Below are 24,813 nucleotides of genomic sequence, written 5' to 3'. Positions count from 1 at the left end.
CTTACGGACCTAGATTGTGAAGCCCGTGAAATCCATGAAGACTCCAAAGATTAAAAGGAAAGATTTGAAGAACAAGTTACTGTCAAGATATTCTAGCATATTTACATTAAGTGTTTAGGAAAGTTAGCATTATTTAATGTTAACATTATGTTAATGTTACCACTATATATATGTATATTGTATTTTTTTATCAAACACAATACAATAATATATCTATTCTATTATATTTTACATGGTATCAGAGTATTCGATTTTTAGGGATCAAAATTAAAACTTCCGCATTATAAGTTTAGAGCTTTGATGGCGTTCATTGGTGGTGTTGACGATGAAGACGGCGAAGATGATCCGGATGACGACGTTGATTCACGTGAAGTTGGGTTTTGGTTTTTTTTTATTAGGGTTTTGTTTTGTTTTTTTTCTTGGGTTTTGGTCGGGTGATCAGTGCAAAAGAATTTGAGGGTTTAGTAATGCTAAGGGTTTGTGATTTCACATGGGTTATTTTTGTTAGAGATTTTCTGTAGTTTAGAATTTCTCAGATTTATGTCGTGTTGTTTTTTCCATAGTTTGGGATTTATTGGTTATAGTTTAACCATTACGGGGGAGTTCTAATTGAACGCTCAAATTCTTAGGTCAGTTTTTTAGTCCGTGTTATGGACTGTCAAGGATAATTGTTTATGGAGCTGCAGTTGCGCCCACGAGATGTATTCTCATTGTCAAGACCGAAGAAGAGCTGAAGATTTCATCCCTCCTTGTCTAAGTTGAAGTTTATTACCGAAGGAATCTAGTGATTTGTTTTCCTCGACATAGTGTCCACGACATACGTGGTCTGCTTTGTGATTGCAGATTTGCGTGTTGCATTCCACGTTTGTCGTGCGGGGGAGTATTAGAGATATGTTGGGCCGGAAGATATGTATCTTACGGACCTAGATTGTGAAGCCCGTGAAATCCATGAAGACTCCAAAAATTAAAAGTAAAGACTTGAAGAACAAGTTACTGTCAAGATATTCTAGCATATTTACATTAAGTGTTTAGGAAAGTTAGCATTATTTAGTGTTAACATTATGTTAATGTTACCACTATATATATGCATATTGTATTTTCTTATCAAACACAATACAATAATATATCTATTCTATTATACTTTACACAAGAATAATACTTTTAATTATTTTGTTACAATTTTTTTTGGTTACAAATAATAATTGGTGTTAAATCACAATTGACCTGACTAATCAGTTTCTTACATGTGGCAAATTTAACAATTAATTAATATCAAAAAAATTATTTTTTTTTTCAAAAAATATTTTCGATCTCATTATCACACCACGTTCAATGATATGTTCACAATTTTAATTAGGCTTGGGCATTCGGGATCCCAATCTTTTTTGTTCAATGGGGTTTCGGTTTTTCGAGTTTATGAAAATCAGCTCCATTCGGATTATATGAAAGTTCGGTTCGGAACCAGTTTGGGTTCTATTGAATTCGGGTCGGGTAAGTAAATTTTCAAAGAACCGGTACAATCCGATGTACTTTCGGGTTTAGGTCTCAATCGGTTCTTCGGTTTAAAAATACTTGATTATCTACTTTGTAGCCAAAACATAAGTAAAATCGATTCTTCTATTTTAAAAGTACTTGATTTATATTTAGTTTGTAACCAAAATATAAGTAAAATCGATTCAAAAATAAGAAAAAAACCTCAAACGTGATCATTCATAATCGAACGAAAGGTAAACACATAGTTATTGATAGAAAGAAAACCAAATAAATGAAAGCATACAGCGAAAAACCAAGCTCTCAAGAAATGAAAAACATTAGGAATAATATCTTAGTGTATTTTGGATTAAATATTAAGAATTGAGTTCATGTTTGGTACAAGTTCTTTTTTAGAATTTTGAAAGTTTGGAGTTCTATCGGATATCCATTTAAGTTCGGATTCGGTTTGGATAATATCCATAACCCGAAATACCATAAAACAAGATCTATTCGGGTTCGGTTCGTCTTCGGTTTGGATATTTCATTTTGCTACGCCGACTAGTAGAGTTGACATCTCTAAGACTCTAATGGTAAATTATTATTATTAATTATCTATGGCAGGCTCAGTTCAACGGTTTTAGAGGTTGGATCCAACGAACACGTTGGAATCTATATGAATTAAGGCTGGTAAAATTTTGAAAAAAGTAAACATACGAAAAAGAAGAAACACTAGACTAAACTTCATCTTCTTCCTAGTAAAACGAATCATGTAACGACGGTTTTGTTCATCAAAATCCCAATATATCATAAATAATGTTTCGTCTTTTTAGAAGTTGGAGACGCAAGGGGAGTAAACATGATTAATAAATCATCGATCCAATTTCAAAAGCAACAGAAGACCAGAAAGTGGCTATAATGAAACAGAACAATGTAATTGTGTTAAAGATGGAATGTTCGAAAGGTAAAGAAGAAAAGCTTAATCAAGAATCAACTAAAAGAGAAACAACATTTTCAAACAATCTATGCATCAAGTAATTCATGTAAGGAACAACCTTCTTTTCTTAGTGAATGCGAACTAAGCTTGGAACATAAGTGATGAGGCATGGCCAGTTGAAACAAGATGCCTTTACAGAATCGTTATAAACTCGTTTAAACATATCCTCCTCACCAATAATTTAGATTCTCGTATTATATTCATCTTCCACAGTCTGCATTAGAACAAATTGCCACATTGCTCTCCTCGTCCAACAAGAAGCTTTCCACATGCAGTTCAAATTTATCAAAACCCCCTTCCAAGAAGCAGTGGCTCCTCCACGACAAGTCCTCCTCATCAACAACCTTATTGCTCACCCATATCCTCATCACGTTTGATCTGCCATCAATGTGTAACACCGAGAGTTTTTCATCGCTAACAACCGAAAGTACATTGTTATCTGCAGATTATAGTTTGAATTTGGAAAGAGTACTCTGTAATGCATATTGACACTAGAATTATAATCTCTTAATCATTTTTTTTAACATCGGATAATTATGCTATTACAAACTACGAGAACATTACATAAACAATAATACTACGAGAACATTACATAAACAATAATACGACCGATAATGTTACATGCCTTATGATGATTCACGTCTGACTGCATCATCCTAAACTGCCATGTAAGATCCATTCATGACGGTACTCTTTGCGGTATACCGAAGATCTCTATTAACCTTCTCTCCAATATTCTGCATAATTCGCTTTTTCCGAGAAATGAAATCTAGAACTCATGGTGTATAAGCATTAATGAACATTTGGTCAAACCACTGGACTAAGAGATTTTTTTCTCTTAATCACTTTTATAATTTGAATGCAATATAATATAGAGCAATTCTCTCAAATAGCATTTTTTAAGTTTTTGTCACACAAATAACCCTCAAAAAAGAAAATGACCAAAATAGTCTATTTTCATTTTGAAAATTTAATATTTATTTTTTTATTTTTTAAAATTGGAAACCCTATCCCCAAAACTCCACCTCTTAACTCTAAACTCTAAGTCTAGATTAGTTAATCCTAGGATAAAATTTATAATAAAACTTATCCTTTAATAAAAAAAATTTTGGTCATTTTCTTCATTGAAAACTATTTTTATGACAAAAACTTAAAAAGGGTTGTCCTAGAAAATTTCTCTATAATATGTTATCTACCTAATAAAGTTATCACACTAGAATAATATTATACTTCCAGGATATATTTGACTAAACTTAGAAAGAAAATATATACATATATTCCATAATCAACCATCAAAAAGTTTAGTACTCTTTTTTAAATTTGTCAACTGTAAATGTCCCTTGTACGAACGAAAGAATCATTCAACGCATTTCTTCTTCTTCCTCCTTGTCGTCGAAGTCAATGATGGCACATTAACTTGCAAAGTCTCAAGCTTTGTACATCACTTTAAAAGAAGTTTCGCCAAGAACATGGATTCTTCAGTTCCCAGTTCTTGCACTTGAATGCCTAAAAATAAGTATGTTTTTATCTGTTTTGATGATCCCAGTTCATTCTTAAAGAACTTGTTCTGTCTTAGTTATGGGTTTTGAGATTCTTGAAATTAGATTGTTTAAATTTGTCAACTCTCTCCTTCTTAATCTGAACAAAACATGTGTTAAGTAACTAACTATGTTTGGTTTCTAACTAAATCCAAAATCAAGCTTAACTAATTTTATTAAGAATTAATTTAAGATGACCGTTTCACACATAGTTCGTCACGTTTCATGTCACACAAAAGCAATTGACCATCGTGTCTCCAACTTCCTTCCTTCATGTTTCTTGCCTCTTGTAATCGTAAATGTCATTCTCTAACATTCCTTTTAAAATATTTGAACAAGCCCTCTCTTCTTGAGAAATCAAGCTACTATTGTTATGCTTTGTATCTGATATATCTGACTTCTCTAATGTGTCTTCTTTTAAGGCTCAAGATGAGTGTAAACCGGCCATACTTGCTCAAAAATGCAGCTAACCTCAGACTGGTGATCTTGGTTCTGTGGTTGGTTTGTTATGTTGGTTATGGTCAATTTGAGGACACACATGACTTCAACAATCCGGCTGCTCTTCCCCTCTTTACACAGATGGTGTACCGTAAGCTCTGTAACAGCACTGCTTCACTTAGCCACGAGCTCGCTACTAGAGCCAAGTTTTGCGTCAAAGACCCGTTAGTTTCCTTGCTCTTAAACTACATCCTTGCGCATGGTTTCTATACTTTTGGATGCCTGTATCATTGGTGCAATCAAATGTCTCATTTTAAACAATATTTTAGTATATTGTTTTGTTTGTGTAATAAGATAACATGCCCTCAAGAGGTCAATTCTTGGATCTTACAATGCTTTGATATCTTTAGGTGAAATGTTACAAATGTTTTGAGATTATCCTTGTGTTGAAATCACAATCTCAGGGATGCTGATTGGAACAGAGCTTTTAATTTCTCCACCAACTTGGATTTCTTGTCTTCTTGCATTAAGAAAACCCAAGGTAACCAACTTTTTACTTAGAAAAATAGACTGTTTGATGATTGTTTAATTAAGAACTCCAAATTTTATCGTATGGTTCTTGAAGTTTATCTGCTGACTTAGTTTCAGATATTTGTGTGTTTCATGGACAATCTTGTGACTTATTCCGTTTTGAACAGGTGATATTGGTAGGCGTATCTGCACAGCAGCAGAGATGAAGTTCTATTTAAATGCTTTCTTTTTTAAATCAAGTAACCCTGGTTACTTGCAACAAAATGGGAACTGCAACTTGACTTCATGGGTGTCTGGTTGTGAACCTGGTTGGGCCTGCAGCATCGATCCAACAGAACAAGTTGTTCTACAAAACTCTACAGATTTTCCAGAAAGAACAAGAAACTGTATGTCTTGTTGTGAAGGCTTCTTCTGCCCCAGGGGACTCACTTGTATGATACGTAAGCAATCTAGAAACTCTATCATATATTATATGGTCTGAACCTAGTTCTAAGTTTGTTCTTTTTGTGAAAAGCTTGCCCTCTTGGCGCCCATTGCCCTTTAGCTACACTTAATAAGAGAACAAGCTTGTGTGAACCGTGAGTTTTTGTTTTGTGTCTTTTATTAGATATATGTTAATATGAAACAATGTGATCTTACTATGGGATACGATGTTGAAATGTTATATCTGTATAGGTATACTTATCAGTTACCACCAGGACGACCAAACCACACTTGTGGCGGTGCAAACGTATGGGCTGATATCAGAAGCAGCGGTGAAGTGTTCTGTTCTGCAGGATCATATTGTCCATCGACCACCCGAAAACTAGCGTGTGATAGTGGGTATTCATTTTTATATCCCTTCAAGCTCTCTTCTATTATATGACACCTTATCCTCAAAAGTTGTGTTATTACCATGCTTTTTTTTTTACATGTCCTATCGGCTGATCCGTTCAAACTAACTATGCTTTTAATGTTGATTCAGGAACTACTGTCGTATGGGGTCTACATCTGAGAAACGTAATGCCTTTGGGAGTTATGTTTACCATTTTAACCTGCCTTGTCTCTTCATGTTTCTTAATTACTTCTTGTCTTACAGCTTGCTTTAAGTTAACTTCTTGCAATCCCAACACAGCAAATCAGAACATGCATGCATTTGGGGTTATGGTTATTGTAAGGTTTCTTTATCAGTTACTATTAATTTATAATGAATATATCTTAAAGAGATTAAGATTCTTGAGCTTGTCAATACGCTTGTGCAGTTTGGTGTGATTACCATTCTACTCATTATATACAACTGTTCTGATCAAATCCTGACAACGAGGGAGAAGAGGCAGGCTAAATCAAGAGAAGCAGCTGTGAAGAAAGCTAAAGCTCATCAGAGATGGAAAGTTGCTAGAACTGAGATACGTGCGCAAATAACTCGGACGTTCTCTGGTGTTAAGGAAACTCACAAGATCTTGGATCGTGGGTACTCTTCAGATGTAGGCATCTCCAAATATTCAAGTCCTGAGAGTTCCTCTGCTGTACAATCTAGCAATGAGGTCAAGGATGATAAAATCAAGAAATCATCTAGCCAAATCTTGAAGGATGCATATAGTCAGATCGAGAAGGAGAAAGCCATGGAACTAGAGAATAAAGACCTTACCTTCTCAGGATTAGTTAACATGGCTACTTACTCTGAGGTGAGGAAGAGGAGGACTCTCATGGAGCTTTCTTTCAAAGATTTAACTCTTACATTGAAATCTAATGGTAAGCATCTGTTGAGATGTGTGACTGGCACCATGAAACCAAGTCGTATCACAGCTGTGATGGGTCCATCAGGAGCAGGAAAGACAAGTCTCCTCTCTGCTTTGGCTGGCAAAGCCGTTGGATGCAGTTTGAGTGGTTTGATTCTTATAAATGGGAAGCAAGAGTCGATCCATTCGTATACGAAGATCATTGGTTTTGTGCCACAAGATGATATTGTCCATGGAAACTTGACAGTTGAGGAAAACATTTGGTTCCATGCTAAATGCAGGTTACCTGCAGGACAATCAAAAGGCGATAAAGTTCTTGTGGTTGAGAGAGTCATTGACTCTTTGGGGCTACAAGCTGTGAGGAGTTGTTTAGTTGGTACGGTAGAGAAGAGGGGAATCTCTGGAGGGCAGAGGAAGCGAGTGAATGTTGGTTTAGAAATGGTAATGGAGCCATCCATTTTGTTCTTGGACGAGCCTACTTCTGGCTTAGATAGTGCCTCATCACAGCTTCTTCTTAAAGCACTTAGACATGAAGCTCTTGAAGGAGTCAATGTTTGCATGGTTGTTCACCAACCAAGGTACATATCTTAAAAACTGTAGTGAATAAACTCAAATTAACCACCAAGAAAATAAGAACACTTAGAGAGAAAACACAATTGAGGCAAATACCCGTTTCAGGGTTTATATATTTGATTATGTGAAAGAATTAATAATTTACTACCGTTAGACTCGTATTTATACAGCATCAAATTCGTTACTCACATTTATGCAGCCTCAAATTCTATATTACAACCCTTTAGACTCGTAGAAAATGTCTTCTTAACATAATGTTTCTTTGTTGCAGTTACACTTTGTTCAGAATGTTCCAAGATCTAGTACTTCTAGCTAAAGGTGGCCTTACTGTTTACCACGGACCAGTCAAGGAGGTCGAGGAATACTTCTCAGGTCTTGGAATAATTGTACCAGAACGTATCAACCCTCCTGACTATTACATAGATGTTTTGGAAGGAATTGTGACAGATTTGAACTCTGATGTTGGCTACAAAGAGCTTCCTCAAAGGTGGATGATTCACAAAGGGTACTCGGTTCCATTAGATATGCAGAACAACAACAGTGCCAAGGACCTTGTCATGAACCCAGACGTTGTAAGCAATACGAGCTGCAATGCAGAACAAACATTTGTCAGAGAGCTGTGGGGAGATGTGAATAGTAATTTCAGAATGCATAGTGATAAGATACGGCATAACTTCTTACAGTCCAGAGATTTGTCCTGCAGAAGAAACCCTTCTATCTGGCCACAATACAAATACTTCCTTGGAAGGTATGTACTTTTTAACATTAATCTCCAAGACTATCTTAAAGAGGACCGACCCTGAAATTTTGGGAGCCATAAACAAATTAGTAAGAATTTAAACCAATTTTTTTAAATATATAATTTGGAAGTCTATGCTTATATATCATTTTAAAAAAAAAAAAAATTGGGTTCAGTGCTAATGTTTCACTTAGCTATGTCCAGAACTGGCTCTGGTTTTAAGAGAAGCTAAATGTTCTTGATTTACAGGATAGCTAAGCAGCGAATGAGAGAAGCTAAGTTACAAGCCACAGACTATTTGATTTTATTGCTAGCTGGTGCTTGTTTAGGATCACTTATTAAAGCAAGTGATGAGAGCTTTGGAGCACCTGGTTATACCTACACTATTATTGCCGTTTGTAAGTAGGAAACTTACCTTCTTATACATGTTTCTTTTTGAGAATTTTTCTTCATAGTTTCCTATTGGTCCTTTTTTGTCAGCTCTTCTGTGTAAAATAGCAGCTTTAAGATCATTCTCACTAGACAAGTTACATTACTGGAGAGAAAGTGCTTCAGGGATGAGTAGCTTGGCTTGTTTTCTTGCCAAAGATACAATAGACTGTTTCAATACACTTGTCAAGCCATTGGTTTATCTCTCCATGTTCTACTTCTTCACTAACCCCAGATCTACGTTTTTCGATAACTATATCGTTTTGGTCTGCCTTGTATATTGTGTGACTGGTATTGCATATGCATTGGCCATCTTCCTCCAACCTGGTTCTGCTCAGCTGGTAATTTTTCATTTTAGTAGAAGAATCATCCTCTCTGCTTACTCTAAATTTGACAAACATTTTTTGGGTCTATGCAGGTTTCTGTTCTGCTTCCAGTAGTTCTAACACTTGTCGCAACTCAACCTAAGAATAGTGAGGCTATGAAGATCATAGCTGATCTATGTTATCCAAAGTGGGCTTTGGAGGCATTTGTTATTGGAAATGCTGAAAAGTAAGGCATAAAAAGACATTGCCTCTTTCTTCTGCCTGAAAAAGCTTGGTTTGATGATTTACGTATCATCTGGTTTTATTTTTGGGCTTCAGGTACTATGGAGTATGGATGATCACTCGATGTGGATCGCTTATGAAGAGTGGCTACGACATTAATAAGTGGAATCTATGTATAATGATATTGCTTCTCATTGGTGTGGTCACTCGTAATATTGCCTTTGTAGGGATGCTTATACTTCAAAAGAGGTGAAGAGAAGGTCTTTCCATTACGGTTGATATCTGCTTTTAGTTCTCAGGGCTCTGAGGATTGGAAGAAGGAGAAGAGTTTAATGGTTCTGCGTTTGGTTAGTTGGTTACATTCGAGGACCAAGTTATATATATAGCTTTCTTAATTGTGTTATTCTCATCTTAGTTCATTGTCTTATTATTAGAGTTACAGACTTTGTTGATGTTGGTGTTTATACAAAAAAAAAAGAGAGAAATGTTGCATAAGCTGATCTATAACAGCATCTCCAACACAAACCTTATTTTGAGTCTGGATTATTTTCAAAATGAGGGTTTGAAGATGGGTTGTTCCAGCAAGTAACCTCAAACATATTTTAAAAATTTTACATACCACATTTTAATCATCAGCCTTCATAATAATTAATTATAGGCACTGAACTTTATAAATAAACAGATAGTAAATACGAAATAAAATGCAAAACATAATATTTACATAATTCTTTTTTTTGATGAAATTTTGAATTTATTGATCATCATTGGGAAGAATTTACAAATAATGATTTCCTAAAAGAATGAGGAACTATATAACTAAAAATCTAAATTGAGTGAAATTCCTTTCCTACCCAAAAACCTCAAACCACCTTCTCATGAGCCCTTCAAGTCTATGATGTCCCTTATAACCCAGCGATGAGATCCGATTCTTGACAACCTTGCTTATCATACAGATCAACTGATCAGTTCCCTTAAATCCCTGTTGGTGCCGTCGGAGGTTTCTCTCCCGCCAAACATGATAAACAACCACTTGAAACAGAAGGCGAATGAGAATCTGGTCCATTAATGTATATGCTTCTCCACACACTACCTGGAGCATGTCTGACCAATCTGGGTTAATTCTTCTTCCTAACAGCCTGCTTGCAACTCTGTCCCAAATTGTATAAGAATAAGGACATGCGAAGAATAAATGATCTCGAGTTTCGTCCCTCTCTCCACATAGAACACATCCTTGTGTGATCCCCCATTGCCTCATTCAATCTCCAGTTGAGAGCCTGTTCTGTATTGCAAGCCACACAATAAAAGTGCATCTAGGAATTCCTTGTTTAAACCACACCCCATTACTCCAGTTTACTGCTTCTTTCTTACATCGAATTTGTTCCCAAGTTCGAGCAGAAGAGAAGTAGTCCTTATAATCATCAATATCATGCTTCCAAAGATACTTATCGTCTTCCATCTGCGGGTCAGGGACTGGTGTAGTTTGAATTTTGGCATGAAGCTCCTGGAAGTGACGACTTCTATGGCCCCTTATACTCCACTGATTTTGGCTAACAGCATCACACACCCTTGCACTGTGGGTAATCCCCAAATAACGAGTGCCAGTCGCTCCCGTTACATCAATAAGCCTGCCAATCATCATGCCAGAAGAAAGCTCTGGCCCCATTACCAACTTCCACCCTGATGAACTGAAATGCCAGTGAACGCATCTTAAGAAGCTTCCTCCACATCCATGAACCCGCTGAATCGCCACGCACATCCCAGAAAGAGCTATGTCGCAGGAGATAATGCCGAGTCCATGAAACCCACAAAGAGTCTGTCAAATATTTACATAATTCATACATGGATGCTTTCGTTTCACCAAATTTTTGTAAAAAAAAAAAGAATCTTTTGAAAAGTGCATATATTAGAAAAAAAAAGTTACGAAATGATTAAGCTACATATACATAACATTTCTGTTTTAGATTATTTAATTTTAATTTTAACATATTTATGTATTTTATGTATCAATAATAACATATATGTAAAATATATTAGAATATTTAGTCCAATTCCTATCTACTGTTGGTGTTGACCAACAAAAGCATCGGAGAAAACCGCATAGCCTTTCCCACGGGAACATCCACAATAGATATTTATAAAGATTAAATTGATAAGAAAACTAATATTAGTATAGTTATATGTAAGTTACAAAGCTATAGAACAAAAATGGAAGTAAATAGTATTTTGAGGGTTTGAATATTGAAATTTCAAATTTGAAGTTTCACTATTCAAGTTCTCCAAATTTTAGGGTTTGAAAACTTGTTGGAGAGCTAAAAACCTCAAATTTGAGAATTTAATGGTATGTTGGAGATGTTCTAAATACTCTTAAAATCTTGGCTAGCTTGTTTCTTAGATTTTGGCGTTGAAGCGAACTAAAACAAAATACAGGAAAAACATCTCCAAGAGTAGAAATCATAAGCAGTGGAAATTTGATCGGAGATGAGAACAAGATCAGTATAATCATTGTTGTGAAAAATTTGAATGAAAAGATCAATCACGTTGCATAGAAAAAGCAAAAATAATGATCATCAATCACTATGCATAGAAAACATTAGGGAGAAGATAATGATCATCAATCACTATCCTCATCCCAGCAAGCACAGTCTTCAGTCTGATCGACAGAGACATCCGTAACACCCTTTTAGGGAGAAGATCAAAGAAAAAATTCATGCCACTCATGGCCAAATGGCTGATGTAATCGAATTCTCTTAGGATAATTATTTTGTAATGTTTCCTTGTTTTATTTTTTTGCCTGGGAAACATTAGTGTAGGACTTTCAAACTTTTGTAGGATCCTTTATTCATTTTGATAACGTTCGCAGCAAAAAAAAAAATCACTATGCATAGAAAAAAGGCAAAAAGGCAAAACATCGTGAGAAAATACATGCAGGGAAAGTCATATCGAATCGAACAAATTAAGCAGCAGATGAAAAAGATATAGCTCTAATACCATATTATCTTTTGCAAAATAAATGTTTTTAATCTTATCTAAACAGAAAATCGAACCAACCAATAATCCTAATAGATTCTATTCACTTGGCAACTCGAAACGACACACTGGACAAAGAATATTGATCTCAAACCACTTCACAATGCATTCATCGTCAAAGTCATGTGCACAAGGTAAAGTCACAACTGTTGCTCCGTTGCTAAACTCTTGCAAACAGATTGTGCATCCTTCCACGTCAATCTTATTATTTTCTTCCTTTTCAGTTTTGGTCATATATGTTCTCCTGGTTAGGGATTCGACCACGAGCTTACTAACAGGTCGTGGCGTAATATTACTGGTCTCATCAAACGAAAGTTGAGCGGCTTCTAACATTTGAGCATCATCATCATCATCCAACTCGAACCACACTTCCAAAGCATACCCAAATGTGCAACAAATTACTTCTTCAATAAGGTAATACATGCGTTCCCTCAAATAATCGAGATCGTCGTCGTTGATTCTTATTCCTGATTCATTTATCAAGAAATATTCTAAACTCTCGTACGCACAATCGATGAATTCTTGGTCAACCCAATCGGTCTTGTATGTTAAGATATCGTCTCCACCTAAGACTATTACATTGATTCTGAAGGTATTGTGATGAGCATGGTAATTGATTTTGTGGTACAACTTAGCTAATTTCATTGGTGAGAACGATGATCAACAAAACAAAACAAAAAAATAATCAAACTGATACACTTTCGTTTTTTTTTGTTTTTTTTCCTGGTTGCATGAAGATCAAAACGATGATTGTTGGTTTAGGAGTTCTTGAATAAAAGCTCTTTATATACATAAGTAACTTCCTATCAGTGTAAGTTTCCAAAAAAAAGAACTTCCTATCAGTGTATGACTTCGAATAGTATTAGGATTTGAAATTACAATCTTTTACGGGAATTCTTGTTTGTTTTAGTATTACTTCTTTTTAACAAATCAATTTTTTTATCTAATTAAAAGTAAGTATAATATAAACAAAAGTCCATCGCTTAAAAGGGTTACAGTTGTAGGTTGATAAATACTAAAATAAATTATTAAATTGCATTTAATAGTATAATCAATTATACAATATAAGAGAAATTGGGTTGTATAGCTATGAAAAAAAACACTAATTAGCTTGATGGCCATTTTCCCTCATACATCTATACATGGATGGCTTTTATATAATATAACCATTTTGTCCTTCTATCCTATCGGTAAAACCTACAAACCAAGATAGTTTCCATTATTAATTATTAACAACAAAAGTAATTCGTGGCCTTCCAACATTCACATACCTTTTGCAAATTATTTTTTATTTGGTAAATCCATAATAGCTTTGGGAAAAAGAAGTCTATTTTTGCAAAGGCTTTAGCGATGATGGACGGGAAGCATCAGAGATTCGAAATTTCTACATATGTGACGATCAATTCTAGACACGGTGCCAATATAACTGAACTCTTGCCGACTTCCCATGTACGTTTTGCGGAAAATACTTTTAACTACTGTAAGTCACGGTTGCAATACTGTTCCATTCCATTTGACAATTTTATTATGTTTCATTCCATTTGAAAATACTATTTTAGCATGTTCCATTCCACTTGACAATTACTAAAGAATATTTTATTTTGTTTAAAAATATAGTTTGTAATTTTCTTAAGTTAATATTTGGGTTTAAGGTATATGGGCTTAGGGTTTAGTGACTATGGTTTAGGTTTTAGTATTTAGAAGGTGAGTGGTTATAGTTGGGGTCAGCATTAACTGATTCTATGGAATCAGAGACATTTCATAATTTCATCAAAATATACTATACTATTTATTTTGTTCCATTCTATTTGAGTTTAGGGTTTATGTGTGGGTTTATAGTTTAGTGATTAGAGTTTAGAGTTTATATTTGGGTTGATGGCTTATATTAGGGTTTAGGGTTCATAATTTCATCAATATATACTATGCTATTTATTTTGTTCCATTCTATTTAGGTTTAGGGTTATATGTGGGTTTATGGTTTAGTGATTAGGGTTTCGAGTTTATATTTGTATGGTTTATAGTTGGGTTTACGGTTTATTGATTTGGGTTTTAGATTTAGTATTTAGTATTTAGGAGTTGGGATAAAATTTAGTATATAAAGGTTAGATTCATATACTACTTGAATGATATGGAATACATTTTTTATTAATTTTTTTATTTATTTATATGAGGTAAAGAAGTGTTTGACGTAGCTGATTTACGTGAGGTGAAAATAATAGTGTTTTATTCTTATCCATAACACCAAGTGATAACGTCATGCATTCTCTTTTTTTCATCGGAAACTTGCTAATGAAGAGGTTATAAAAAAAAAATATGAAACAAAAACTAGTTACTTAATAACGTCAAAATCAATCCTATTTTCTTAATTTTCATTCAAAATTTGGCTACTAAGCAAATTCTCCCATATAAAATTCAATCTTTTAAAAAAAAAACAAAAAAAAAAGTCTTAATTTCTTTGAGTATATTTATCGTCAAATTAATCAAAAAGCTTAAGTATTTATATCAAAAGAATAAAATTACGATGACGTGGCTAAAAGTGATTGGTGGCTGGCATTGGATTTAGAACCCTTGAAGCTGTGCCTTTAATTGAGAAGGCAGCGAAGCCAAAGACCTTTATTTATCAAACAAATAAATGTCACAATCATCAACACCGATTCTTCAACTCGGTCTTCTCCTTTCTGCCGACATCTAGCCTTTGTCTCAAGATTCGAAGAAAATCTATCAGCTTTGTCCGAAAGGGAAGGAAAGTTTGCGGCTTTGATTGGTTCCGATGAAGCTTCGACAAACCCTGAATTGATTTGGTCTCTTTCCTATTGAGATTCGAAGGGTTAAAAGAAGAAGAAGAAGGCAAGAACACAAATGGGTTGTGCTGGATCCACACAGTCGCAAGGAGAAGGTGAGATCACCACTCTATTATCTCTCTCGGATCTCTTGTAGATTGGGCGTAAAGAAATCATTTTTTTTTCTGTTTCGTTAGAGGAGATAAAGATGCGGACTTTCTATTTTTAGAAACCCTAGATTTATAATCGATGTGCTGAAATGTTCAACCCTCTAACCCCTAAAAGTAGGTTTTTGGGGTTTTAGGTTTTACCTAAACTTTATGGGTTTTATATTGAGTTATGTGATATTCTAGTTGGACCAGACGAAGCTAGTGTTTAGATGTTCTGCGCGTATTGTCTACATTTATATTTTTGCTAGGAACTCTTCTTGCCTTATGTAATGTTCTAGTTGGACCAGAAAAAAGCTTGTTTTCAGATGTTGTGCGTGTATTGTCTTTTGTCTATGTGCATTATCTCTTTTCTAATCTGACAATGCAAAGAGATCCTAAAAGATAAGACGTTGTTGCTCTGAGAAGACTCTGTTTCATTTGGAATCTTTACCTTAACACTATGATTGGCTTCCTCTAATTGGAAAGGAACTAAGTGATGGATCCACGCCAATAAGGCTAATTAGTATTTTTTTTTGTTTTAAATCCTAATTCGGCATTAGTACGATGAATGCATATGTTTGATGGTGCACATAGATCCATACAATGGAGATTGTCATTGCTTTATATGGCAGAAGATGGATAATTTGTTGTTTATTTACAGGGTCAGTGAAGAAAATTAGGAAGCCAAAACCGTGGAAACATACTCAGCCGATCACTAAAGCTGAGCTTATGAAACTGAGGGAAGAGTTTTGGGACACTGCTCCTCACTATGGCGGTAGGAAAGGTAATTGATACCTGCTTACTTAGCTCTCTAGCTTGCCTTCTTTCAGTTTTTGATTGGTGCTTTCTTTTTTATACCATTAATTACAAAAGAAATGAAGGATTTGTAGAAAAAGGGTAATAATGATTGGGAGAGGGGAAAACAAAACCGATTTTTTAAGGGCTCTACCGGATTCGAACCGGTGACCTATTGATCTGCAGTCAATTGCTCTACCACTGAGCTAAGAACCCCTTTGTTGTTCAAAAATGAGTTTGACAAAAGAGATCATTATGTAATTAAGAGAGTCTTTGGTTTCAAGGATTTGCAAAAAATAGGTTACAGGAAGAGAGAAAAAAGAGAGTTGTGAGGGCCCTACCGGATTCGAACCGGTGACCTATTGATCTGCAGTCTATTGCTCTACCACTGAGCTAAGGACCCTTGTGTTGTTTATAGATTAGTGATATATTAAGATGATTATGAAATAGGCATTAATTGAAGGGCTTGTTAAAGGGGAATATTAGATGTTGGAATGAAGTTAAAAATAGAGTATTAAGGGCCCTACCGGGTTCGAACCGGTGACCTATTGATCTGCAGTCAATTGCTCTACCACTGAGCTAAGGACCCTTCGTTTGTTATTCCTCACATGTCTAATGAAATTGAACTTGAATTAGAGTGTGTCAGTGTAATCTACACCACAGTGATGGATCAGTGGAAATCATAGAATATTTCTGTCGGAAAAATGATATACATTTGTGTTTTCTTGTTTAGTTGTTTGCCTCTGATCTTAATATCCACTGCAGAGATATGGGACGCACTTCGGGCTGCTGCTGAAGCTGACATATCTCTTGCGCAAGCAATCGTGGACAGCGCTGGAGTCATTGTTCAGAACAATGATCTCACTGTCTGCTATGACGAGAGAGGTCAGAAATTCAAATATTTTTCGCTTGCCTCCATGTTCATATTGGTTACATACTCCTGACCAGTACATATTCTTACGCTGCAGGTGCTAAGTATGAGCTACCTAAGTATGTTCTAAGCGAGCCTACCAACATGGTGGAAGACAACTGATTTTTAAGAGATCAAGAACATTTCGAGAAGACAAGAAAAATGTAAATCTTGTGTTGTGTAAGTAGTTTACATTAGGAGACTCTGCTTTTGTCTATTTAACACTTTGAAAAATGATTCCCACTTTTTCTATCACACTGACTTGTTGTACCAAAGAATTGTAACTCAAATGCTAAAGACAAGTCTTTGGGGTTTCATATTGATCTGTTATTTTACACAATTTCTATACGTATATTATTGCTTTGAAGAGGTACTTTGTTCAGTCATGGCATGGAGAGGCTCGTACTTCTTCATCGTTTTCATGTTCTCATGTCTCTGTAAACAATCTTTAGTCCTCTAGCTACAGATCTTCCGCCTTGTTTGCCTATCCAGTCTCAACCGAGTTTCTTGATGACCGAAATCAAAGTTTGAGCGTTTCTTTTAAGGAGTTAGCGTGTGGCTAACCAATCAGTCAAACAATGCTAGAGTGAAGCTGTTGTTTCAAGAAACTCATAGTCCCTTAGTTTCTAATGCTTCGTTGTAAATTAAAATTTTCATTAACTCATACTCCCTTGGTTTCAAATAAAGTGTCGTACCAAAATTAAAATTTTCATTACAAAGACATTTATCTATTTTTGATCTGTGTAAAAAGATTTCAAAGATATCTAATTTGAAAATCTCTTATATATTAAAAGAAAAACATTCTAATAAATGCATTCACACTATAATAGACACGTGGCAACTTCAAATTAAATTTCATAATAAGTATGCTAATGCGTTCACACTATATTCATAAATGTGTTCACACTATGTACTTTGCGCTTTTTTTTAATATAACTCACATATATGGTTCCACTAAAACTCTGGATTTTTCGGTTCGAATAAAAATAGACAACGAATCATAAGCCAAACTATATATATATATATATATATATATTATTTTTATTGTTTACGGATAAAGTTGAGCAAAATATTCATAAATTCTGACTCGATTTGTTATCCGTTTTGATTGGAGCCAAAAAAAATCTAGATATCCATAACTCTACAAAACAAATAAAATACTAAAATACAATATTCAAAAAAAAAGCAAATCACAAAAACCAATATTTTTAGGAACATATGTCTAATTCGATCTTTTATATATATACATATATGTAAGGAATTATATATATATATATATATATATATGTTATGTATCGTATACTTTATATCAGTTTTACAATATTTTTATGAATTAAATTTATTATTAGGTACTAGAATTTAAAAAGTTAAATAATATTTTATTTTTGTAATAAAATGTTATTATTAAAATTTTCAATTATTTTTAAAATTTTATTTTAGTTACAGATCAAATAACCAGATATTCGATCCGTGTCCACCCCTATTTATGGATACAATTTTATTTTTTTTATATGAAAAATGACTAATGTCAAGGACTTTTTTATTTTAAATTAATTTTAATTTTATCTTTCATGTATTATTTTGAACAAAAATGTCATTTAATACTAATTAACAATATCTTTATATATTTGTCAACTAATTTTATATACTTTTTACATACACATGCATGTGCACCTTGATGTGAGCACCTTGTAACTAAGTATTCATCACAATTGAAGTATCTAAGTTTTTTGAAAGTTGAAATATTTTTTCTTAATGCTTCTTTCACTATCGGCCAAATTGTAGTGAAATGATTTGTCTTAATAATTTTTTTTCTTTTTCTTAAACTACTATCTGTTTAAAAAACTATAATATGAAACTATTGGTTCGACATGACTATCTAAAATTCATAACATGAAAATAAACAAATAATATTAATTTTTGGTTTTTACCGAAAAATAAAAAAATCAAATATTTTAACCGAATAAACTAAAATGAATGTTAATTTAAAATAATAGTTATATCTTAGAAGATTTAAAACCAAAAAAAAAACTTAAAACCGAACAAATATCCAGATTAAACAGATTTAATGTCTTTTTATTAAAAATAACAAAACTAATAATCACATCCTTCGCAAGGCGGAGTTATTACCTAGTGATAAAATAATAGACTAGCAAAAGCTGGTCTCCTTCAACACAACATACATATAGATTGACCATATTTGGGTGTTGCATAGCTGAAATTATGCCAAATCTCATTCAAGGACTCGCGATTCCCTTCTTTTTATCATGTCCAAAGTTGTTTCACAATAGATTATTGTTCCATAGACAACCCTGTAGTCAAAATGTAAAAAGAAAAAAAACATACTCCCTCCGTTTTTTAATATAAGTCATTTTAAAATTGTGCACATAGATTAAGAAATCATTAACTTTTTATATTTTCTAAACAAAAATATCATTAATTATTTACCTAATCACAAATCAACCAATAATAAAATAAAGGGTATATTATCATTGGTCATATAACGTTAAATGTTAATAAATTTTACATAGAAAATCAAAAACGTTATATAATTCTGAATCAGAACGCCTTTCGAACGGTCAAAAACGGAACTGGTCAAGGTTTCCGGAAAAGTCAACCCGCAAGTCAAAGGTCAACCCGGTCAACCCTTGACCAGAAATCGATTTGACATAACCGACCGGTTTACCCTAACCAAACCGAAATCAATTTAAACCAATCAAACCAGTCAACCAACCGGTTTACCGAGTCAACCGAGTTAACTCGCTGAGTTGACTCGACCGAGTTGACCGAGTCACCGACGAGTCATCGGTGTCGGTCCCCGGCAGCGTCGGCGAAGGGCGGCGGCGTCTTACCGGGAAGTTCGCCGGCGGCAACGATGGAGGCGATTTCCGGTGGTGGCAGAGTTGCGGCGGAGGACGACGGCAGAGGCGATTTCCGGCGACGGCGCGTGGACGAAACGCGCGCAGTCGGCGTAACTTCTGGAGGCGCGTACGGCTTCGTCTGAGCTCCGATTGCGGCGTGGTCGGTGTCTACGGATTCGTTTTGACGAGAGGAACACGATGATAGCTTTGCATGCACGAGAGTATGTGACGGTTAGAGAGTTATCGACGAATTACTAAACGGACGAAACTAAGCTTAACTGCATGGCGGTTTCCGGCGATTCTAAGCTGCGGTGATCGGTGGTGAAGAGCTTGGCGTGGTCACGACATGCAGTAGCTCCAGCGACAATCATCTTGGTGGCTCAGCTTCCACAACATCTTCCATTTCTCAATTCGTATAACTCTCTTTTCTTTTTATTCTTTTTCTAATTTCTGATTTTTCTTTTGCTGGAGGAAAAATTATGGGGATGAGCTATTTATAGGCAAATATCTTGGGTCTTTAGGTAGTGCTTGGGCTTTATCCGGCTAATAAGTTCCGAGACCGGGATCGGGTCGTTACAATTCTCCTCTACTACAAAGAATTCGTCCCCAAATTCGAGTCATCCGTTAATTCTCCAACATTATTGAAACAAACTTCTGAATAATCAATATGGTCGGTCTCTCAGGTCTCATCTCACTCTCAACAAACTCTGAAAAACACAGTCGACATTCTCTAAACTGCTTTCGCTTGATGATCTAAATTCTACACTAGCTGACAAGACGAGTATAATTTTCCTGCGGTGATTTGACGTCTGCCGCAAAATAACTCTGGTTTTCCTTCAACTTTTTTCAACGCTGACACATAAACCACGTCATGGAAGGTTGATACAATGCTGATAAAACAACTGCAAGCAGCTACTCCAATCCGGTCCAGCGAAGGATACAATCCCATGTACCTTGGTTTAAGCTCCTTTAGCTTCTGAGTCTTAGGTCCCTTATGAAATGTCTTTATTTTCAGGTATACTAAATAACCCATATGTAACTCCAAATCCTTATGGCGCTTAGCTGCATAAATCCTCTGACGGCTATGGGTTTTCTAAAGCCAATCTTTGAGCATATCCATTTGCTCTACGTCTCTTGAACTATTAGTAATTTTAACTCATATCGCTCCCCCACTTTGGTCCAACAAAGTGGTATACGACAATGCCTACCATAAACAGCCTTGTACGGTCCATCTCAATGCTTGAATGATAACTGTCGATATAAGCAAACTCTATTAGAGGTGGATGCTTTCTGAACTTCCATCCCATTGGAAGATGCAATCCCTGAACATATCCTTTAAGTTCTGAGTAGTCCTCTCTAACTGACCATTTGAATGCCGATAATAAGTTATTTTCCTATGGATCTTTGTCCCAAACGCCTTCTGAATGACTCCAAAATGCAGACGTGAACTTCGAATGCCAATCCAATATAATGCTGACATAAACTCCAAATCCTTACAATCACGCTGATGTGAATCTGCACCAACTGATCAACTCTGTCTGTCTTCTAAATTATTTTAGAAAATGGGTTGACTTGGTAAGTCTATCCATGACTACCCATGTGGTATCCTTTCCACATATGGTGATTTAAAATCGAGTAACAACCTCCATAATCAACAAGCCTCATTTCCACTCTAGTAAAAGCAAGCTCAAAATAACATGATCGATAATTGATCCTCTATCATAACCATCTGACATAGACGCAATGTAGCTACAATCTTTTTCATAATAGGCCAATGATTATAACGCTTTATATCTTTGAACTCCTTGATATTTCTGATGGGTACAATAACACGAGTGATGTGTTTGCTGTAAGATCCCTTTTCTTAACAGCTTATCGTCCAACACACAAACTTGGTTTCGATATAGATACATCCTGCTCAAAGCTGTATGATATCCAATACTCCCAATATCGATCAGCCAAAACCAGAATGTTAACATGCGCTTGGTGTATCCCGCATAGCAAATCTGCATGCTCCAAACCTCAAGGTCATATGTCTTTCCCTTGATAATAACGACACACCGTCTGAGACTAGCAATTGTCCCAGTAAACTCCTAAACCTCCTTGGTTCCAGATACGTCGCTCATATGCCTACCCAAGACATTTGTCACATGGTTGTCCTTACCAGATGGCATGCGATATCCAAACTGTAGTCTGCTAAAAACTCAATCCTATTGCACTGTCCACGTACAAGCTTTAATGAATGAAGATAAATTTCAGATTCTAATAATCCCAGAGAATCTGGACTTCCTTCCCTACAATTACGAGCTCCAAAACTATAACGCAAATACCGCTACAACCTCTCCGGTGTGATGCATATGAATGACTTAATCCTCTTACCTCAATTTAAATCCAAGCCTGTATATGGCACATCAGAGTAAGCCTCAGCCACTGTAGAACCAAAACTGGTGTCTTCATTAGTTGTGCTTCTATTCAGTGAAACTTCTCGAACAAAAATCTATCCAACCACACTTAACGTCTTTACATGTAGACTGTATCTTCAACATTACTATAACGGTGAAACCCTTGATGAACTTCTAGTAGTACACTGTTAACCCAAAAAGAACGGCAGATCTCTGTAGTGCTCTTAGGTTTCGACCTCCCCGGAACGGTATTAATCTTCTTTGGATCTATCAAAATTCTGCTTCCAAAACCATGTTACCCAAAAAATCCAACATCCCTCTGTCAGAAGCTACACTTCCTCAACTTAGCGAACAGCTGATGCTCTCCAAGCTTATCCAACACAATCTGCTAAATGCTCACAAATCTCCTTTCTATTCCAAAATAAATCAGGATGTCGTTGATGAATACAATCGCAGACCTATCCAACTGTTCACGAAAACGTCATTCATATCTTCATGAATGCAACGGTGCCATTGTCGACCCAAATGGTATCACTACGAACTCATAATATCCATAACGGAAATCTGCATTCCATACATACTCCTCAGCTATAGCAATTTGATGGTATCCTGATGCCAGGACAAACTTCGAGAACGATGAGCCTCCAGTAATCTCTTCTAACAACTCATCAATACGATGGTTACCATGTTCAAGTCTATGTAGATGATACAAAATCTGAAACTCCCACCTTTCTTCTTTACAACAACAATGATGCTCTCCATGGTGAAGTACTTCATCTGATAAATCCCTTATCAAAGAGTTCCTCCAATTGCTTTCTCAACTCAGTCATCATTGTTCGTGATAGACGATAAGAAACTCGTGAAACCAGTGTTGTTTGCTCCAAACAATTCGCAATAAGGTCTCATGTGTCTTGTAGTGACCGTTCCAAAGGTCACAAATATATCTTCATACTCTGCAATAACCGGAAGATCCTACAGCTCATGCTGTCCATCATTCTTAACCATCGAAATGGTAGTCAAAAATCTCTATGTTCATATATTTCATAACTCCTCAGTATGTAGCATGCATGCATAAAAAATTCCATCTGCTCCAGCAATATGAACTCGTGCCCTCAGGCAATCCAACACTACTCGATGTCGTGACAGCAAATCCATCCTAAGGATGACATCGTAAAAACGTAGCTCCATCTCTGACGAGTCTCCGGAGAAATAGGCCCTCCAAGCATAACTGGTACACTACGATGAATATAAATAGTTCCCAATGTCCTATGTCAGTTGTTCAAACTGACACATCTCTGAAAAGATCAACACTGCCAAAATTGGTAAACATACCAAAGTGTAACTCCAACATCCACACAACGCAAGCTGCTGCACCCCAATTCAAAAGCGATCTCCACGAACTCACAAAACAAATATACCTCCAAAATAGTCAATATACTCGTACACATGCCAACCAATGGCTCATACCTCACATCACATAATCTCCATAACAAAACTCGTGGAACGATTACTTGAAGTGGGCTGGTGGCAGAAACGTCACATATCCACTCCTGGAGAACCTCGAAATCATGACCGAAGAAACTGATAACTCCCGAGAAAGCTGACGAACTTAAACATCACCCAACTGTTGAACATCTGGCGAGAACCCTATTAGTCGAAGGACGAATGACGATGATTTTACTCATTGTCATAGAAATAGACATTTGAGTTAGTAATTACTGGACAAAATGGTGCTAAAAGAATTTCGAAATATATAAATAAATATATATATATATATATATATATATATTTTTTAAACAAAAAGAACATTGAAAACCAATGAAAACCGAATCCTCTGATCGCCATCCCGGACGGAACCGGGATGGAACCCCGCTCTGATACCAAAATTTCGACACCCGTCACCTCCTATATGGAGGACAGCGAGTCACCCCCGACGCGTTATCATACAACAATGTGACACCCGTCTTCCTCTCACTAAGGACGGCGGGCCACCAACAATATCCTGTAATATAAAAGCCCATAAACTGAATAACACTCACCCAAGCCCAAATAAAATCCGAAAGAAAAGTCCAGTAGCACCAAGTCCGTCCAAATATCACATACTTATTTGTCTCACCTGAAAAGGGGAAGAGTGAGGGGTGAGCGACAGGAGAATCGCTCAGTGAGGTATGGGATGCTACCCCGTAGTCCATGGACCCGGACATAGCACTCCGAATAAATATAAATTAATTCTAATGCATGTCAAACACGGTACCTAAAGTACCCAAGCAACAAACAATGGTCCTAGCGAGGTGCACACTCGCCGCCCACTAACAGGCCAAAAACATAACACAACTCGAGATAGTGCTCGGACACCGCCCGTGGACGATTTATCGACACTTCCAGGCTACAGCTCAACCGGTCGACTATAGTTGGCCATAACCTCATACAATCCGGGATACAGAAGTTCGTATCTGTATCCGTCTCCACACAAAAACAATCCTAGCTAAGCATTTACATTAAGTGAAACAATCAATGTTGAATTCTCTAACAACCTAATTCCGGTTTAAACAAAGAACCTAATAACTAAACAAGCAATGACAGACTCGATTTCACACAGACGGAACACATTAGAAATAAATTATATTTATTCGAGGTCCTAAGCCGTGTACGAGAAGTTCGGGAATAGACCCTCACCATAGCAATTAGGAGACGTAATGTCTATTAACTCCAGCTGCTCAAATAGACTCCATATCTGAAATCAGATCGAAATTCTGAGTCAGAACGCCTTTCGAACGGTAAAAAACGGAACTGGTCAAGCTTGCGGAAAAATCAACCCGCTGGTCAAAGGTCAACCCGGTCAACCCTTGACCAGAAATCGATTTGACATAACCGACCGGTTTACCTAACCAAACCGAAATCAATTTAA

General features: G+C 35.9%; 4 protein-coding genes and 3 non-coding genes across 7 annotated transcripts; 2 read left to right on the top strand and 5 right to left on the bottom strand.

Moving 5' to 3' along the window:
- The first annotated feature begins 4,257 nt into the window (after window positions 1-4,257).
- Window positions 4,258-9,745, top strand: LOC125595416 (ABC transporter G family member 24-like). Its single transcript, XM_048771197.1, has 13 exons — window positions 4,258-4,667; window positions 4,908-4,984; window positions 5,142-5,414; window positions 5,489-5,552; window positions 5,650-5,796; window positions 5,939-5,973; window positions 6,053-6,126; window positions 6,216-7,270; window positions 7,537-8,013; window positions 8,254-8,402; window positions 8,485-8,774; window positions 8,852-8,985; window positions 9,078-9,745. Exons 1-13 carry the CDS (start codon window positions 4,279-4,281, stop codon window positions 9,232-9,234), a joined length of 3,321 nt encoding a protein of 1,106 aa, XP_048627154.1. The 5' UTR covers window positions 4,258-4,278; the 3' UTR covers window positions 9,235-9,745.
- A 491-nt stretch (window positions 9,746-10,236) lies between these two features.
- LOC125595413 lies at window positions 10,237-10,737 on the bottom strand. Its single transcript, XM_048771189.1, has one exon. The coding sequence runs from the start codon at window positions 10,735-10,737 to the stop codon at window positions 10,237-10,239; it is 501 nt and encodes a 166-aa protein (XP_048627146.1).
- Window positions 10,738-12,047: 1,310 nt separating this feature from the next.
- LOC125595412 (E3 ubiquitin-protein ligase MPSR1-like) lies at window positions 12,048-12,653 on the bottom strand. Its single transcript, XM_048771188.1, has one exon. The coding sequence runs from the start codon at window positions 12,651-12,653 to the stop codon at window positions 12,048-12,050; it is 606 nt and encodes a 201-aa protein (XP_048627145.1).
- Window positions 12,654-14,601: 1,948 nt separating this feature from the next.
- Window positions 14,602-16,982, top strand: LOC106451601 (ubiquitin domain-containing protein 2). Its single transcript, XM_048771198.1, has 4 exons — window positions 14,602-14,904; window positions 15,599-15,721; window positions 16,498-16,617; window positions 16,701-16,982. The coding sequence occupies exons 1-4, from the start codon at window positions 14,868-14,870 to the stop codon at window positions 16,763-16,765; spliced, it is 345 nt and encodes a 114-aa protein (XP_048627155.1). The 5' UTR covers window positions 14,602-14,867; the 3' UTR covers window positions 16,766-16,982.
- Window positions 15,877-15,948, bottom strand: TRNAC-GCA. The gene has a single exon. It is a non-coding gene; the product is annotated as a tRNA-Cys (tRNA).
- Window positions 16,064-16,135, bottom strand: TRNAC-GCA. The gene has a single exon. It is a non-coding gene; the product is annotated as a tRNA-Cys (tRNA).
- On the bottom strand, window positions 16,250-16,321 carry TRNAC-GCA. Its single transcript has one exon. It is a non-coding gene; the product is annotated as a tRNA-Cys (tRNA).
- Window positions 16,983-24,813: the final 7,831 nt, after the last annotated feature.

This window comes from Brassica napus, unplaced genomic scaffold, assembly GCF_020379485.1.
Source record: "Brassica napus cultivar Da-Ae unplaced genomic scaffold, Da-Ae ScsIHWf_1059;HRSCAF=1494, whole genome shotgun sequence".
In the NCBI taxonomy this organism is placed as follows: Eukaryota; Viridiplantae; Streptophyta; class Magnoliopsida; order Brassicales; family Brassicaceae; genus Brassica; species Brassica napus.
Note: the sequence above shows the minus strand (reverse complement) of the source record. Positions and strands in the feature narration are given on the sequence as shown.